The sequence below is a fragment of the Micromys minutus genome, assembly GCF_963924665.1.
Source record: "Micromys minutus genome assembly, chromosome: 8".
Lineage (NCBI taxonomy): Eukaryota > Metazoa > Chordata > Mammalia > Rodentia > Muridae > Micromys > Micromys minutus.
This window is the reverse complement of record NC_137977.1, coordinates 25,566,862-25,586,834: the sequence shown is the minus strand read 5'-3', so window position 1 is coordinate 25,586,834 and position 19,973 is coordinate 25,566,862. Positions and strand designations below refer to the sequence as shown.

General features: G+C 43.8%; 1 protein-coding gene and 1 long non-coding RNA gene across 2 annotated transcripts; both read left to right on the top strand.

Moving 5' to 3' along the window:
• Positions 1-3,005, top strand: LOC308423368 (large ribosomal subunit protein eL31-like; the record flags this gene model as incomplete). The annotated part of the gene is made up of 2 exons (XM_080920101.1): positions 1-309; positions 2,985-3,005. The coding sequence occupies 2 exons, from the start codon at positions 1-3 to the stop codon at positions 3,003-3,005; spliced, it is 330 nt and encodes a 109-aa protein (XP_080776227.1).
• Positions 3,006-5,167: 2,162 nt separating this feature from the next.
• LOC308423334 lies at positions 5,168-19,429 on the top strand. Its single transcript, XR_013975104.1, has 3 exons — positions 5,168-5,425; positions 11,549-11,693; positions 19,282-19,429. It is a non-coding gene; the product is annotated as an uncharacterized lncRNA (long non-coding RNA).
• Positions 19,430-19,973: the final 544 nt, after the last annotated feature.

Genomic DNA, 19,973 nt, shown 5'->3' with positions numbered 1-19,973 from the left:
ATGGCTCCTGCAAAGAGTGGCAAGAAGAAGGGTCGCTCTGCCATCAACGAGGCGGTGACCAGAGGAGACACCATCAACATTCACAAGCGCATCCACGGACTAGACTTCAAGAAGCGTGCCCTTTGGACACTCAAAGAAATCTGGAAATTTTCCATGAAGGAGTTGGGAACTCCAGATGTGCACATTGGCACCAGGCTCAATAACGCCGTCTGGGCCAAGGGAATAGGGAATGTTTTGTATCGCATCCCATTATGCTTGTCTGCAAAACACAGTGAAGATGAGGATTCACCAAACAAGCTCTACACATTGGCAACTTTTACATTAAAAAAAAAAAAATCTAGATGTTATTTATGTGGATGATAACTAACCTGCTGAACATCAAATAAAGTTAGGAAGGAAAAAAAGCCCAAGAACTCACTGGACACAGCAGACCAAGGGAAGTGTGTGATTCTCTCATCTGGACCCAATAAAGGAGTGAACTGAGAACACCAGGGTGTCAATGGCACCCACACACCTGTCATCTGACCACCCTGCGTGTGCAGCAAGGGGCAGACAGGCAGAGACCTCTCAGCTACCCCAGGAGCGGCAGCCTGACTTGGCCTCACTTTGATGTGCCTTACTCAAATTGCTACCTCCTTATCTTAATAATTAAGATTAAAAATAAAGGGGTCATTGACAGGGCTCAGCAGGTAAAGGCACTTGGGACCCACATGGTGGATGGAGAGAACCAACTCCTGCAAATTGGACAAGTGTATACACACACACACACACACACACACACACACCACATCATCACATTAAATAAATAAAGATGTAATCAGAATTGTTTAAAATATTGTAATAAAAGGATCTGTATTTATGTATTCAGGGCTATTGAAAGCAGAGCTGTCTGGCAAATTGCTGCCATCCTACCTTCTGAATTTTATTGTTAATCAATAAATTCCAGCGTTGTGTATGTTCTGTGTTCTGGCATACGGTGCTCACAGTTATTTCAAACTGATTGTTCTATGAAATAGCAGGCACATGCTGCTGTGAAGGTAGAAGTGACTCTTTTGTAAGGGGAAATCACATCTGTAGGTGTGGAGATCTGGCTGTGTTTTTCTCTAAGTTACTCCTCATTGTAGAAGTCAGAAGCTCCTAAGCTATGCCTCCTCCTAAGTGACTCCATTTTTAAAAGCTATGCAAATAGGAAGGCAGAATGACGCTGCACCTAGTTTTGCTTGTGAACAGTCACCATCTGCTAGCACAGACCGTGAGACGCAGACTGACGACTTATTGATGCCAATGGAGCATCACAGCCTGTGAACTCAGCCATTTACATCAGACACACATGGACACAACAAAAACCATGTCAGGAAACACCAGGCCTGTGAGCTCATCACTAGATTAACAAATAATGTAATGTCCTTATGTGCATCATATAAAAGGAAAAGTGCCTAACACCACAGGGTACATTGCCTCCTCTCACAGCAGGTGTGCCTTCCAGAGCATGCGTCATAGGAGTCCCAGATCACAAATTCCCAACTCAGTCTCTAGGCCTTCAGCTGAGCCTATAATGACCCAGAAACTGTCATCTGTGCAGATCCACTGTGCTTTGACAGTCCTTTCCCTGAAGAGTATGGACTCATTATGTTGATGACTAACCACCTGCAGTAACTCTCCTTTTCCATGTATCAGCTCTCTGGTACCTTCAGTGATGCTCCTTTGGTCTCTGCAGCCCCTTTAACCCCATCTCAACCATGATATAATCCATATATCAGGATGTGACATGTAAACCAGTATACCTGGGAACTGAGAGCCAATAATCATGATTGGAACAGAATAAGAGAATGAATCCATGTCTGCCCGTGGTCACATGTGTCAAGTAAAATTAAAAATAATGACTTAAAGATAATGAAATTGGCATATCTTGTGTATATATTGTTTTTAAATAAATCCAGACACCATGGAAAGCCACAATCATAGCCTCTATATGATTGACACAGCTCCCTTGAAACAAACAAACAAATCTCTATTTGTACACTCCTCTTCATACCCTTGCCAGGGAAAGGAGTTCTAAATCTCAAGAGACTCTTCATCAATGAAGGCCCCAATTATATCTGTATTAATCCTGTGTTTGCTTTTCTGTCTTGCGCCCCACGTCCCGCTGGCAGGAATGATGTGCGACAACAGGATTCTTCTGCAAACAAACTTTATTGTACAGTACTCTGAGCAGGGGTCCACATGGAAGAAAAATTCACTGCTTATAAATGCCCAGAAGACTCGTGTCGCTACCTGATTGGTGCGCCCTCCAGTAACTCATTAGCATGCCCTGAGAGTGGGCTGTGACATCTGTGGTACATGCACACTACGTCTCTCGGTCTGGGCAACAGCTCTGTTTGCTGAGTCATCGGCGGGAAGCTGACGCCATCTTTGAGTGCGGCACAAACGGCTCTCAACACTTTTCCTGGTTGTTCTCCTAATTTACCTGAAGTTCTAGGTTCTGTTCTATCGCTATGAGGAGATACCGTGACCAAAGCAACTTTAAAAAAAAAAAAAAGCATTAACTTAAGGACTTGCTTACCATCCCAGAGGTTTGATATGCTATCATTAGACAGGGAGCATAGCAATACACAGGCAGACATGATGTTGGAGAAATTTGTGAGAGCTCTTAGTCCCGATCCACAAGTTCCAGGCCTGGCATGGACTTTTGAAACACCAAAGCCTACCTCCAATGACACACCTCCCAAGTCTTCCCAAACAGTTCTACTAATTCAGGGACCAAGCATTCAAATGAGCCTATGGGGGCCATTCTCATCCAGACAACCTCCCGTACCTAATCTGCTTTTTTAAAAACTTTGATTTAGCCAAGAATATTATTGCAAACTGAACTCCAGGACACCCTATGACAATTCCTCATTCCCCGGGGAATCTCCCATGTACACGACATGAGCCTATTAGTCACCTTTCATTTGTTCTCCCCTTTAATGTGTCTTTTGTTACAGGAATTTCAGCCATCAATTTAGAAGACTATTGGTGAAATTATTTCCAGTTCTTGGTTTCTGTGGCTGACCAAGAAGTGTAAGAGAACAAAACCTCCAGACAAAGTCAAGCCTGATCTCCATCTTTGGATACAATGTTCCCAGCAGCTGAATTTCAAGTACCTTGAAAAAGAAAGAAAATCAGGGAAGAAGCTTGACTCCTCCAAGCGTCAGGGCTGAGTAAGAAACTAAAACAATAGCTTCTCACATTTCCCAGGGTGGTAGTTTTGCTTGCTGCATTTAGGGAGTTTGCAGGAGAAACACAATTACCCTAGGGAAATTACTAAAGCTTGGAGCTATTGTGTTCCCTAAGATGTGTCAGGGGGAAAGTGGTATGTGCTCTTTATGTGCTCTTTATGACACAGAGGAGGAGCTACCTTCCGGGCTCCCACTGGAGGAGCCTCAGGTTGGTTGCAGTTGGGCTATAGTCCGGGGCCACACAGGCTGGTTGCTACAGGCTTCCATAAGATGACTCAAGGCCACAAAGGACACCTTGACTTTTCAGATAGGTGGAAGCTCTGCCTAATGACTCAGACTTCTCTTTAACATTATCCCAAGAAGGCAACATTTTCAGTAGCCGAAGCCCAGGGACAGGACAAAAATAGGCCCCTTCCATTTCTCCTTAGAGTTAGCAGTGAATAAAGTTGGGCTCTTATATGGACCTTAAACTCTAGACAGCCAAGTGGTAAAGGCTTGTCACTGAATGTATTACAAGGTAGTGGAAACTTTCAAGGCAGAGAAAAAAAAAAATTCAATTCAATTAAACTTTTTAAAAAGCCAGACACCACGGGCCTGCCAGGAAGAAGTTCAAGGCTAGCAACTGGGCAACATAGTGAGAGTCTATCTTAAAACAAAACAAAAATGAGAATTGGGGCTTAATGGAAGCCATTACAGATGTGTCCACAGAGGGACTTGTGGAACATTTCTTTCTCTTCTCTGTCCCAGCTGTGAGGTGAGGAATACCATATGCAATCACCACAGTGTGCTACCTTGCCACACGGAGGCAATGGAGCTAAGGAACCACAGGCCAGGACTGCCAAAGCCAAAATCAACATTTTCTTACCCTAAGTTGTCTGTGATAGAAGGGAAAGCCAGCCAACACTAGCGACAGCACAGCATGGTATGGCCTCCTGGAAATGAGTCAATTATACAAGTCACAACTCCTCCCAGTTCATCTTCAAATGGCTTGATAGACACGTGCTGGGGCTGAGGCTATATCACTGGCTCCTGACACGCTAACCCATCTCAGCTACTGCCTTTCCTTCACCTCGTGAGCCAGTGTGTTAAACCCATAAGCAACATGGTCAGAGGCTGACTCATGCCTCCTTTATCACACTAACCTCCCCCAATCAAACAACCCATCTCCCAAAGCTTTCAGTTCAACGCTTTAACAAAGGTGTCTCTGATACCACTGCCCCAAGAACACTGCTTTAGGAACACCTGCATAGAAGCTTACTTTGTGTCAGGGACAGTGCTGGGCAGAATATACTTATTCTTCCTACTGTTCTTAGGGAACACATAAAGCAGGGTCTATTTCTATCTCGTTCTGTGAATGAGGAAACAGGGAATATAGACAGAAGTTAATTATTGTGTGGAGTGAAGCATGCAGGAGAGGGAGATGGAGAGAGAGAGAGAGAGAGAGAGAGAGAGCATGTCAGAAGATTAGAATCATTGTATATAGGTGATAGTAGAAACTTACAATTCTACCACTTGGGAAGCAGAGCAGGAGATAGAAGAGAAGGAGAACTAGGCCCTAGAGGACTTTGGAAATTATTTAATCATTTAACTTGAGCCTTTATTTCCTACAGATGAGGCACTTGAGAGACCAGGTCGCATGGTCGTGATAGGACAGCCAGAAAGTAGCTGTGAGTTACCATATATCCTTGAAGCCTTTCTGCTCCCTGCCAGGCTGAACTTTTCATGATCTGAAGCTATGTGTCATTCTCAGATGACAACCAAATATGATTTATTTTTAAAGGTGCGTTCTGTCTGTCTTCATCAGACTGGTGCGGTCAAACGCTAAGTCGGGGACAGCAGAAGCCTTCACCAGCTCAAGAGCTTAGTTACCTCAGCGGTGCTCTGAGCATTTCAGAAAACACATCTAAATATAGATTTGTCCACGGCTCTCCCAGAAGAGGTTGGTAACTCCAAAATGTCACCCTCTCACCTTTCAGAAATACAGCTCTGCGCGTCTACCTGGGATTGTGCACGGCCCTTCCTTTCTTGCCCCAGGAGAGGACTTTTTTCTTGTGTAGGGGAGAAGAGTGCCTCTCACCAGGCAGAAAAAAAAACCCTTTCCTAGGAACTTGGACAAAAACTGCTCTCTAAAGCAAAATGACATTAAGGTGGACGGAGCCAGTCTCTTGCTGCTTTTATGTCCTGAAAATGAACTAAAATGGAACAAGGTACGAAATCCCCGGAACTAACATGCACCTCCTTGTACCATTTCCTGCCTCTTCAAAATGATGTCAGGTGGGCTGGGGATGTGGTTCAGCAGTGGGGTACTTGCCTGCTATGCGTAAGACTCTGGGTTCAATCCCCAGCACACACACACACACACACACACACACACACACACACACACACACACACACACACTCCCAGTGAGTGGGAGATGGTACTAGTAATACCACTAGTGACATAGATTTTTCCAGACATAAAAACCAAGGGAGTTTCCCTGGCCTAGCCCTCCTGCCAGTAACTGTTTGTACACTGAGCTTAGAGCCACTGGCAGCTGAGCTGGACTTTGAAGTAAGCCATAGTACTTCCAAGAATTGGGGAGACAGGGAAAGAACTCGATTTACAGTGGGAGGATTCTGCATCCTTCAAGCCAGGTCTTGCCAGAAACACTTGCCTGCTGGCTTCTCGTCAAAACCAAGAGGCGCTTAAGGTCCACGGACACTTAATATCTTATTGGTGTTTCCAGCCTTTTTTATCTTACTCATGTGTTCAGAGTTTCAGTAGATTCTTACTCCACAGGCAGATTTCCCTGTTTAAAAATGCCATTTTAAGGACGAGGCATGGGAGTCAGTGGAGCACACGCTTAGCAAGCACAGGGTCTGTCCAAGACCCCTCTACCCCTCTAGCATGTGTCTGTGGTGTGTGTGTCTGTCTGTCTGTGTGTGTGTCTGTGTCTGTGTGTGTGTCTGTGTCTATGTGTGTCTGTGTGTGTGTCTGTGGTGTGTGTGTGTCTATATGTCTCTGTGTGTAAGATACAGTGGTTCTCAGAAACAGAAAATATCCTTACAGAGAGAGACCTGTGACTTTGATTGGGAGCAGAGAATGTGGCAGGGCATGCTGGACAGAAAAGACACTGTACGGTTTGCCTTCGGCCTTTACACGTGGTGTGATAGCACGGACCATGTACTCACTGAACACTACATTCCTGGGAAACATAAAAGCCATCCCAGCATAAATCAACAGAACAAGACCTGTGCTACCTGTTTCCTCAGCAAAAGCAAGTCAGTAGAAGTGGGAGGCACAGAAGGGACGCCTTTTGAGCTTTCAAGGCCGACGCAGTGCTGGTAGACACAGGAAATGCTACTGTCTAAACCACACAGTGAGTGCATGCAATCCTCCCTCTCAGTCGGAACTGATAACAGCAACCGATCACAGTGCTCCCAACAAGGCCAGACGCAGTCTGAGGCCTCCCCAGTCCTGTGTTCTGTTCTGTTCTGTGAGCAGTCACTAACGGAGGTGACAGGTAAAATGGAACAAACAGAGATACCTCTCTTTCCAGCTCTGAGTTACTTACAGAGTTCTACAGAGCTTCAGGAAAGGATGGACTGGCCCAAAGGGCTGTAGTGGCAGTAGAAGAAGCCACAGAGGAAGGCAGTTTTAGCTGGTTCCTTATAGACTGATCACACTTGGGTGGAGTGGGTAAACTGAGGTCAGAGGCTTGCTGAGGAGAAGATAGCCCATTCACTGAGAACAGATGCTTTTCAAAAAGCCTTGTTGCTTTTTTCTCTTCCATTAAAAAAATGATTTCTCTCTTGTTCACTCTCATCTAATATAATTATTATGCGGACTTGAGAGCCGTTACAGTGTGCTTAATGTTGAGGGAAAGGTGTCCAGCTAACAAGTCCTCTGATTCTAATTTGGATCCCAGCAAACCTCGGGTAGCACTGAAGGTCCATTAAGGGAAAGCAGTTAGCTCCTAACCAAAGGGACAGGATCTACATCTCGGTGAAGATAAGTCAGCATCTCTTTCCTTCACGGTTAAATCCAGTTGTTGGTTCATGACCTGTCTTAAGCCACCACCCTTCAGGAGGGTAGACTCACCTAACACTATGCTAAAGAGATGAAAGGAATAATTATTCTTTTTTTCCCCAAAAAAGAAAACTCTTATTTTTTTGAGATTATAGTATAATTACTTCATTACCCCCAACTCTTTCCTTCCCCCAAACCCTCCGATCTATACCTCCTGGCTCTCTTTCAAATCCACTCCATATGGTTTGTTTGAGAAAGCATTTTTCTCTCTTTCTCTCTTTTTTAAAAAGAGTCTCATATACCCCGGATTGGCCTCAAACTCAATGATGTGGCCCAGGATGACCTTGACTCTCTGATCCTTCTTGCCTTCAACTCCCAGTTCAAGGATTGCTGCTTTTGCTACCATACCCAGTTTACTCGATGCAGGGGATCGAACCCAGGCTTTTTCGAACACTGGCCCCAGCCTCCTTGAGTGTGATTGGTTCTCACATGGAAATGCACGTCAGACAGAGGAATGAGAGAGGAAATGGAGAAAATCGGCTTACTGGGGAAATATCTTATATTGCTACCCCCCACCCCTCCCAAATCTCATATAGTATAAATTGGCCTCCAAGTTATTCTTCAGCAGCCAAGGCTGGCCTTGAACTTCTGATCCTCCTGGCTTTGCTTTCCAAGTGCTGTGATTACAAGTGTGGGTGACTGTGCCCAAGGGCTTGTATATGCTAAGCAAGTAGGTACTCTACAGCCCTTCCCTTACTAGATGTTCTGGCTGCACTACAAATTAAATAGACATAAGGCATATTAACAGAGACTTTAAAACATCTTAATGACCTGTATACACAAAAAAAGTCCTTGTAAACATGGGACTGAGGAATGTCAGATGATTGAAGCTGATACAGCATCCTGAGCTGCAGAGAGGACAAGGGCGGCTGGTTTGTAATCCCAGCATGGGAGAGACAGGGGCAGAAGAGTTACAAATCCATTGCCTGCCTAAGCCCGGGGCTTCTGTGGAGTAGTAGGGGCACAGTTACAGGACAGCGAGGAAAAGGAATATGTGGTTGATAAAAGCTGTCTTATGCAGATGAAGTCTTTTAAACAATAGTTGTCTGAAGGGAGTCTTCAGACCCAGTCACTAGGCCTGAATTCAGCTCCTTGTCTCCTCTCTTGTAACCCAGTTAATCATTGCTTGTTTATGAGATTCCTGGACAGGGGACTTGTGGCAACTGAATGCCATTTGGAGGGTCCATCTTTAGATATATAAAGATAGCTCAGAGAGAGCCTGGAACCAGCTCCTCAAGCAATAACCTTTAAAAGGGTCATACTTTGGATAGTATCTTCTGAGCTGTTTCACTACTTTCCTTGTGTGTGCATGTGTGTGTGTATATGTATGTGCATGAATGTGTACATATATGTATATATGTATGTGTGTATGTGCATGCATGCATATGTATGTGTGTGTGTGTATGTGTGCGCGCGCATGCGAGGGCGCCTGCTCAAATGTAGGAAACCGTGTATGTTGGGCAAGGCCTATACCACTGAGCTACATTCCCAGGCTGAACGTAACCATTTTATTTATTTATTTTTTAACTTAACCATTTTAAAACATACAATTCAGTGGCTTTTTTTTTAAAAAAAACAAGAGTTTATTTTTATTTCATTGCACTGGCGTTTTGCCTGCATGTATGTCTATGCACTAATTACATGCAGTGCCTGATGAAGGCCAAAGAGGAGGTTCCTGGAACTGGAATCACACTCCATGTGGGTGCTGCCAACTGAACACAAGTCCTCTGGAAGAGCAGTTAGTGTTATTAAACACTGAGCCTCATCTAACTCCTTTGTGTTGCAAAATCATTACCAACTATTACTAGTTCCAAAACATTTTCATCTCCCCAAAAGGTAACTGAGGACTAAGCCAGTCTTTCGCCAGCCACACCATTCTTCCAGCCTCTCTACACTAATGAGTTTCTGTGTGACTTTGTGACTGCTTCTTTTTCTTAGCACAGTGTTTAAAGTTCATTCACGGCCCAGTATGTGTCTGCCCTGCAAATGTCCTTTGTTGTCAAATATTCCATAATGCAGATGCTGCAGCTGGTATATGGGTTTGTCAGCTGATGAACATCTTGGCCAGTGTCACTTCTTGCTTAGGAACAATGCTGCTGTGAATATTCATGAGCAAGCTTCTGTGTGAGCTATACATTTCTTTTCAAAGAAGTATTAGCTTTTATCTGAGCCCATACACTTTATACAACTATTGGACCGGTGAGCCATCTTGTCAGGAGAATTAGGAAGTCTATTTCTTCATAGCCTCCTTTCATTAAAGCCCAAAGCAATTTTATTGTAAAGGTTTAAATCCTACCAGTCTGCTATTTAGGTTACTAATAAGGATGCTTCATTAAGAAATTACTTAAGGTAGGCATGGTGAAATTCGCTTTTATTATTAGCTCTTGGGAGGTAGAGAAAGATGGATCTCTGTGAGTTTGGGTCAGCCTGGTGTATATACCAAGTTCTAGGCTAGCTAGTAATACAGAGTGGGATCTCTCTCTCTTTCTCCCCCCCCCCTCTCTCCCTCTCCCCCCCCTCTCAAGAAAAAAAAATATTACAGGAATTACAGAGTTGGCTTGATGGCTCAGTGATTCCAGAAGACCCAGATTCAGTTCCCAGCACCCACATGGCAACTTACAACAGCCATAGCTCTCCTCCAGGAGATCCAAGTCCCTCTTCTGGCCTCCAAGGGTACTGCCCACACATGGCATACAGAAATTCATGTGAGTAACATACCCATACACACAACATTGTAGAGGAATTTTAATCCAGCAAGATGGCTGCTCTGGCAAGAGATCACATTCAAAGATAAGATCCAGCTGGAATGCAGACACATCCTGAATTACAAACCCTTAGTACACACTCTTAGTACACACCTTCCATCCCCAACAGTGAAGGTAAGGTTAGTCTGTAGAACGACACAGCCATGTTTGAAAGTAACATCTAATTGAGGGGTAGAAAAAGTGACAAATCAGAGAAAGATTTGACAGAATGAGTCAGAGATAGGATCTGCCCAACTCACATGGAAACAGCAGAGGAAGAGAGGCAACTTAAGAGCAGCAAGTGAGGAAAAAAAGGTGTGGTGTAATGTGTGTGTGTGTGTGTGTGTGAGAGAGAGAGAGAGAGAGAGAGAGAGAGGGAGAGAATGTGTGAGTGACTGTATGTGTGTGTGTGTGTGTATGTGTGTGTATGTGTGTGTGTATATGTGTGTATGTGTGAGAGAGAGAATGTGTGAGTGTATGTGTGTGTATGTGTATGTCTGTGTGTTTGTGTGTGTGTCTGTGTGTATGTGTGTGTGTGTGTGTGTGTGTGTGAGAGAGAGAGAGAGAGAGAGAGAGAGAGAGAGAGAGAGAGAATGTGTGAGTGAGTGTATGTGTGTATGTGTGTGTGAGTTTTGCCAGGTCTGTTTTACAAAGACAGGTTACAGAGAGAATAAAGCTAGACATGGCTGACACAGAACACGTCAGAGAATGAGAAGGAGACAGAAGAGTAGAACAGATTACCAAAGTTAGTATGAGGCCAGGCAGAGCATTTCAGTCAGAAGCTGAGAAAGGCCAGACTGAGTCAGTCATCTTGGAAGATTAGGTTGTATGGAGGCTAGAAGCTTTCCAGGGATAGGCCTGGTGACAGAACAGAGAAGAAACTGCTCCAGGCTCGGCCCAAGATGAGTGAATATATAGCTTGGGCACAGCTCACATCTTACTCCTTCACCTGAGGAAGTAAAAGCGACATTTACACAATATAATAATATATTTTTAAGTTTTAAAGAGTTGCTTAAGGGGTTAGGAATGCGGCTCCATCAGTAGAATGCTATACCTTCCAGGACTGTCTGCCCAGGGGTGGCACTGCCTACAATGGCCATGCCCTTCTACATGCCACAGAGACATGTCTGATGGAGGCTTTTCTCGTTGAGGTTCCATTTTTCCAGATGACTCCAGCTTATATCAAATCGACAAAGAACAAATTAGTGCAGGAGGCCTAGAAAACATGAAACGTGGAGAAAGGGTATAACTCAGAGATGGGGTGTGTGCGTAGATGTGGTCCCGGGCTTAATCCCCAGCCTCACAAAAACACAAAAAGGTCACGTGGTTGAATTTTGAATAGCTTTCCATGCTGAGAGGGGGAGAAGTTAATGGACAAATTCTGGACAGCTTCATTGGATGTGTTTTCATACTCAGTGTCTCCCCAAAGCTCATGTTCTGGGGTTGGCCTTAGGAAAGCAAGTGGTTCATAAGGACTTTGACCTCATGAATGATTTAATCTACTTATGGTTTCAGCGCTTAAAAGATTTCCTGTGAAGGGCTTTGATTTTCAAACAAGCTCTCTCTACTCCCTGACCTCCAAAAGAGAACAGCTTTCTCTGCGCTTTATCACAGGCCTGAAGACGACAAGAAGCGATCTTGGACTGAAGCCATGAGCCAGGTACACTTTTGTTTCTTCTCATTGTTTTCTGCCAGGCAGTTTGTCGCCATGGCTCACTAACATAAGAAGGTAACATGGCATGCTCTTTGGAGAAATGACTGAGCCTGGAGATCAGATGGCACCAGAGAGGGTGTTCCTACAGGCCGTAGGGGACACGTATGATTTGAGTTTCTCTGTGACATGAGACTAGTTGTCTGTGCCCAATGATATCTTAGCTCAGAGAATGTTTCTTCAGCTCAGCACATCAAATTACCCCAATTTCGGGATGTCATGTGCTGAGCCTCACCATGGTGTGAAAATAACCAATTTTTTAATTTATGTACTACAGATTCAACTTTCTCTTTAATTTAATCCTATTTCAGTTTAGAAGTAATTTTTAATGATTTATTTATTTTGAGTATGTGCACTGTCATTGTCTTCAGACACATCAGAATAGGGCATCAGATCCTATTATAAATGATTGTAAGCCACCATGTGGTTCCTGGGAATTGAATTCAAGACCTCTGGAAGAGCAGTTAGTGCTCTTAACCGCTGAGCCATCTCTTCAGTTCTAGAAATAATTTAATTTAACTTCTCACTTCCCTTTCCTCCCTCCAAACTTTCCCATATATCTCCTTCACATTCTCCTTCAAATTCATAACCTCTTTTTAAACAAATTATTTGCATGCATATATGTATGCATATATATATAAAACCTGTTCAGTCTGTATAATACTACCTGTATGTATGCTTTCAGGGCTGACTGTTTGACACTGAAAAACCAACTGATTTACTCTTTCTTGTAAGTTTTAAAATTTTATTTATTGTTGGGAACACAACACGAAAGTCCTTAGGCCCACAGATCTCCAGGGAGACCAGAAATGTTAACAAATTTCCAATAGGAAAGATGTAAAAGCTGTTCTTCCATCCAGAAATCTTGGAATTGGAAGCAATTTATAGCCCAGTGATCTGCATCCTTAGTCGGGTCAAGTCATATCAAGCTCCTACAACCAGGACCAGACGTGGCTAGTAATCTAAATGACTCTTACAGCCAGGGACTCTCTCAGGCTTCCACAACCAGAACCAGAGGTGGCCAATCACCCAAATGGTCTCTACATTATATGACTGAGACCATGCTAGACCCTTGCTTAGACCCTTAGGACAGTACAGGTAGCCTATCTCTCCAACCCATCTTCTTGGAAAAAAAATTACATGTACCCTGAGTTGAGTTTCTATGTAATTACATTCCCTTGTGGACCAGTGATTGTGTTACACGAGGAAACTTTTTTTCAAATTACACTATGATTAAATTTGTTGGGAACAAACCTCCCGGCATCAGATTACCCAAAGTTGTGATCAAGGTTGATGATATCAAGCTGAACCAAGCTTTCATTCTCGCCTCTTCAAGGCTTGCTTTCCTGCCTGCCGGTGGCCACCTACAGGGGGGTCCTTTCAATTTGTTTTGTTTGATGACTCATTGGTTTGTTAAGGCAGGATTTCTCTGTGTATCTCTGGCAGTCCTGGCACTGGCTCTGGCTGGCCTCAAACTCAGAGATCCATCTGCTTCTACCTCCTGAGTGCTAGGATTAAAGTCACACACCACCAGCACTCAGAAATGTTATTTATTTTTAATTAAATTTGTATTTATTTGTCGTGTGTGCATGCATGCACAGTAACACTCACATGAAGGTCAGAGGACGACTGGAGAGCATCGGCTCTCTACCTTCCACCACATGGATTCTGGGTGTCAGGCTTCGTAGCAGGTACCTTTATCTTCAGAGCTATCTCCCTGCCAGAGGTTCAGCTTTTGAACGGTCATGAACATCTACTGTGTTTGCTGATGGATCTTGCGGCTCAACAGTTGCAGGATCACCACAGAAAAGGGACGATATGGCCCAAGAAAAGAAGAACGGGGCAGAGAGGTGTTTGATGGACCAGACACCCCCCTGAAGTCGTCAGTTCTGGAGAATAAGGATGATGTTTTGTTTGTAGTTGGGTGGTAGGTGCCTCGTAAGTGCACTGAGCTTAAGTCAGCGTGAGAGAAGGTGCATGTAGCGTGAGATTTCTCCAGCTTTTGCCTGTCCTCAGCCTCCATTCTTCCCACTCATTTCTGAAACACATGACACATGGCAGGTGATGTAGCAGGAGAGTGACCACCTGAAAGGGAAGTAGCCATCCTTCATCTGAGGATAGCTCCCGGGAGGGTGCGTGCCTGCGAGCTCAAAGCAGCGCAGCCAAAACGACAAGCTACACCTTTGACCCACTGACACTCAGACTTCCTCTGCTTTGAGCGTCTGACGAGGCATTATCACCATGTCCCAGGATAAGACTTCATGACATTTCCCTACGCTCGCTGTTAATTTCATGCACTGTTAGGTTTCCTGCTCCCCCTCCCCCCTGGGATGCCAGGACACCACCGGGAACACAGTGTGATCTGATGACATGCTTAGGTGGAAGAAGCCATAATTGACTCCAGAGAGAACTCATCTCTTAGCAACTGCCACCCTCAGAAAGATGGCTCTCCAGGTGAGAGAAATCCACGCACTCCAGTACCCACTGCCACCCGTGGCATTATGACCGTGTTTACCAGCCACCACTAAGCACAAGATGGCCACTGTGGTCCTGAGGCAGCACTCCCGGCAGCAGCCTGGTGGCGTTTCATGTCACTGCTTGGCAATCTTACATGATTTATCACAAACACTAGAAAAGGAAAGATCATCTGTTCCCAAACTCGACTCAGTCATACGGTGTCTCAGATCCTTTCTGTCCTACAGTACCTCAAAAATATAGTGTCCCTTTCTCCTAATATCAAAAGTCTGCAAGGTCAGAGGGTCCTTTGTTTGCCCAAAAAGAAAGAAAATCTCTACAAAGATACTTTTTAAAAATAAAATTTGGGTTAAGGAGATGGCTGGGTGGGTAAAGTACTTTTTGAGTAAGAATGAGGACCCTCAGCATGCACATACATGCTAGGTGGGTGTGGCCACCTACCTGCAATCCCAACATGTGGGAGGGGAGACAGGGGACCCCAGGATCAATCCCTATGAGTGACCCTGCTTTAATACATAAGGTAGATATTAGGTTTATAGATACTCACATAAGTACATATACATTTGCATACATATATGCACCCACATACAGTGAACATGTACACTTATGCATGGGTACAAACACATGCACACACACACACACACACACACACACACACACACACACACACACACACACAAATAAAATTTGTCAGGTAGAGTGGCCCATGCTTACACTGCTAGCCTTCAGGAAGCTCAAGATTGTCCTACCCTGGTCTAGGACAACCTGGGCTACACAGTGACACCGTCTTAAAAATGGAGCAGAGACTGAAGGAAAGGTCATCCAGAGACTGCCCCACCTGGGCATCCATCCCATATGCAGCCACCAAACCCAGACAATATTGCTGATGCCAAGAAGTGCATGCTGACAGGAGCCTGATATAGCTGTCTCCTGAGAGGTTCTACCAGAGCATGACAAATACAGAGGCGGATGCTTGCAGCCAACCATAGAACTGAGAACAGAATCCTTAATTGAGGAGTTAGAGAAAGAACTGAAGGAGCTGAAGGGGTTTGCAATCCCATAAGAACAACAATACCAACCAACCAGAGCTCCCAGGGATAAAACCACTATCCAAAGACAACACATGGACGGACCCATGGCTCTAGCTGCCAAGGCTTGATGTCCCAGTGTAGGGGGATGTCAGGACATGGAGGTGGGGGGGTAGGTTCGTGGGTGAACACCCTCACAGAAGCAGGGGGAGAGGAGATGGGATAGAGGATATGGAGGGGAATCTGGGAAAGGGGATAGCATTTAAAATGTAAATAAAATCTATCCAATAAAATCAGTAAAAAAAAAAAAAAATCAGAAAAAAATGACCAAACTAAATAAGTGAAAAGATAAACTTTAAACTTAAAGGTTTTTCTCAGTGGTAGAATATATACTATGGACTAGAGGCCTCCATTCAATACCCAACACCGAAAAAAGTTAAAAAATAACATCTAGTGCTTTTGAAGCACAAAAAGAGAACAAACCATGGTGGCTCACAGGGCCGCTGCATAGGCAATTCTTACCAGTGCTAGATAACAGTTATCATATTACATTAGTGATAAGGAGTCCCAGGAAAGGTGCGGTTTGCCAGGTTCAGATGGGCACACCTTTAGTCCCAGCTCTTAGGAGGCAGAGGCAGGCAGATCTCTGAGTTTAGGCCAGCCTGGTCTACAGAGTGAGTTCCAGGGCTATAAAGAGAAATCTTATGTCAAAAAATAGAAGGGGGGGGGGAGAGGGAGGGAGGGAGGAAGGCAGGCAGGCAGACAGAAGGAAGGAAATGTTAAGCTTGAGAGCATTAAGGAGAACCCACAGCCTGTTTTTACACTTTCTAATAGTAATAGTAACTATTATGTTACATGAATAAAGTTTCTTCTAGAAAATACTCACATTGTCAAGTGAAAAGTACAGGGGGCCATTGTTCTAGATGGGCTTCTGTGCTAGAGTTCGTCAGATTAGGCTGAAAAATCAAAACGGAGTCGCCTGTCTTGAACTTTGACATTCTGAACTAAAACCTGAGCTTTTCAGCCTTTTAGGAAACCAGCGGAAATGAGAGGTAAGAGCTAAACTACCCAAGCAGTCCACTTTCGACTGAGGAGAAGTTCATTTGCGTTAATCCTCACAAAGATGGCCCTAAGTAACCTAAGTTAGCCAATCTTCTCCAGTGTTCTGTCTCTGGTCTCCTCCAGTAACCATTACTGCTTTCTGCAGCTTCTCTGTCTGAAAAGGCCTTGGCAACTTGGCTCATTGGAATGCTTGTTTTATTGTTTGCAGTGAAGTGCCGCCCATAATAATACTAATACTAATACTAATAATAATAATAATAATAATGACAAATGAGATTAAAATAAAATGCTTTAATTTTGTCCTTTAGTGGATCATATATATTCTTTTTAAATTTTTACCAAAAGGGGATAAAGAGCCAAGCTTGGAGGAAAAATTTAAAAAACAAAACAAATACCCCCCCCCACACACACACAAAAAGTTCATGGTAGAGCACATGGTTCAAGACTGAAGGAAAATAAAGAAGAGGAGGAAATGAAGGTGAGAGAGAAGGGGGAGGAAGGAGAAGAGGGAGAAGAGGAAGGGACCCTACACTGATATTTGGTTGGTCAGTAGTGACAGGGTCTCCATATATAGCACTGGCTGGCCTGGTACTGTATAGCTCCGGCTTGGGTCCATCTGGCAATATAGCTTCCCAAACACTGGCATGAGCTGCCATAGCCACCTGTGGTTATTTTCTTTCAGTTGAGTAACACACTTCAGCATTCTTTTCTGAGCCCCCCCGACTCACTCATCCACATGACTTTCCAACACACGGATGTGTCCTCGGAATCTGGTGGGTCCCTTGATCCGCTTGAACACCGCCACACTTGAAAGTGACCGATCGCTTCTAATGTAAGTTCCAGACACTCATTCTGTGTCCGGCAGCTTGAGGTCATCTGGCAAACACCACTACAAAACAGAACATCTGCAGAGGTGGGGTGGGAAGGCAGGACGCCAGGATAAGGTATAAATGTCGCCATGCACCAGAGTGAAGATCATTTGTAGTGAGTCCTAATCGGCAGTGTCACGTGATGGGGCTAAGGGGTATCACAGCATTGCTTCATGCAGAGGCTTTACATTAACGGCATTGCCTAAAACTATCCTTTATTATATTCATGGCAGATATAATGGTACACCTTCTGAGTCTACTGGGCCAGTGTGTCTTTCTGTAGCCAAGATGCCTGGACAGCAGGGCATCTTAATCTTAATACAAATGTGTGTGTGTGTGTGTGTGTTATATGCAGGTGCATGTGAACGCCTGTGTCTGTGGAGGAGGCTAGAGGCGAATCTCAGTCATTATTCCCCAGGTGCCTTCCTGTCTTTCCCTTTGCAGATCCACCCAGAACCCCAGTCATCACTTTGTAGCGAATGCTCCCAGAGTAGCGTGCTGATTGGCAGCCTTCAGTCACATATTCACCACGTGGCAACTCAGATCCGCCTACCTGAGATCAGGGGAAAAATCAGTCACCTATAAAAGAGTACAGACTCGTTGGATTATACTCAAGAGATCTGTCTTGTCCCAGCTCCTAACCATAGAGGAGTCAACTCTAAAAGAAATACAAACCACATGTGCTAGTTTTAAATATTTGGGGGCTGGAGAGATGGCTCGCTGGCTTCTTCCAGAGGACTGAAGTTCGGGTCACAATGCCCGTGTCAGGTCGCTCACAACTATTTATAACTCCAGTTTCAAGAGATCACTAGCTTCTTTGGACACTCTGTATTCACACCCACACACTAACACACTAAAAAAGAAAAAAACCAAAACTTTAACATTTCTGGCAAAGAAGTGTTAGCATATTCTCTGAGCTATTTTATTGGGTTCTTATATCTGTACCTCCCTTCCAACCTTTATTCCACCCTAATCCCTTTCAACCTCCCAACACTAGGTAGGAGAGAACGAGGGTTAGAGGGAAAAAGAGGGAAAAGGCATAGATCTCTTTTAGCCAACAAAATGGACTACTTCCTGTTGATTAGGGCCGTTGGGTTCCTTGGGGCAAGTCCAATCTTTGTTGTCAGAATATCCAGCAGTCCAGTGAACCAGAAACCTAACAATAGCAAATGCAGCAGCAGGAGCCAGCAGTATCGGGGACAGCCACCTTCATAGGCCCACTCGGGGCTCTCCCATTTACACCCTCTCCAGAGTCCCCAGAATTAAACTATCTGCAGCTGGCACTAAATAAACAAACAAACAAACAAACAAACAAACAAACAAATAAATCACACCCTGCTAGTGCAGGAGGCACATCATACTCACCTGCTGTGAAGCAGTCTCTTATCCCACACCTGGGATTAAAACAAAAACATATAACATATTGACATAGCATAACTGGGTTTTTAAAGAAACCGAATTCCTCACTACAAAGAAGCTCAAAGAAAAGAGGTAAGATTAATTTTGACAATTTATCATATTAAATCCAGCACATCTAAAGTATTAGTGACTTAATGTGCACTCAGTTAAGAAGGAGATATTTTATGTTTTGGATGTGGGAGGAACAAGGTCTTCTTACATTGCCTAGACTGCCCTCAAACTCACAATCCTCCTGTCTCAGGCTCCCTAGAAACTAGGATTGTAGGCATGCATCACCATGGGTATAAAATGATATTTGACATTATTTACAACACACTTTGTCTCATTTCTGCTCTACAATTCTATTTGAACTAGTCACATTTCAAGTGCTTAGCAGCCACATGTGACAGGGGACTACCTCAGCGAACCAACAGATCTGGATTTCTTGGCTGGGATCAGCTTGCTGCTGCTCCCAGCATGCACCTAGGCAGCCTGGGTCTGCAGTACTCCAACCCAGCCATTCTCTTGCCTAATTCAGTTGTCATTATTGCATGTCTGCTTTTGGGCTCAGATAATTGTGCAGGATTAATCATCATTGGCTTTCGCAGTGCACATAGCAGAAACACATTTGTTGCCAAATTGCAATTACAGCATTCTTTCTTTAATGGAGGCAGAGTTAATGTCTTTGTGTTTCCTTTATTGCAGAAATGAAATTAAAGCCGCACACACATGGCTCACAGAAACCCACAGCTCCATCAGGAGATCGTTTAGGCTTGGAGGGAAGATCATTAGACTGGTTTTATCTGAAGCCCAGAAAGCATTAGGAAAACAGATAGATGTCAGAATGCTGGTTGATCAGTTGCACTTCAGCTCTGCTTCCCAAAGGTAATAAATACATCCCTCTAAAGTGTTAGTGTGTCCACATTCTCTTTATTTGCTGTATCCAGGTAAATGGTTCTATGAGGCATATACCTTTCTCACATGAAGAGGGTGGGAAAATACATGCTTATATACATACATATATAACACATACATGGATACATACACATAGATCAAACACTGGGCTTTGTGCAAATATATATATATATATATATATATATATATATATATATATATATATATATATATATATATATATATATATTTTCTATATAGAGGTATCTCTCCATATATTTATCTATATGTATATAGATATTCATTCATACACACACTACATATAGATAACTCTCTCCACATATGTATGTATATACATGTATACACACACACACATACACACACAAGTATACATATGCCTATAATATCAGTACTTCTGAGGCAGAAGAAGAGGGATCAGGGGTTTAAGATCATTCTCAGTTACATAGTTTTAGCATGAACTGTTGTGAAGCCAAAACATGAGC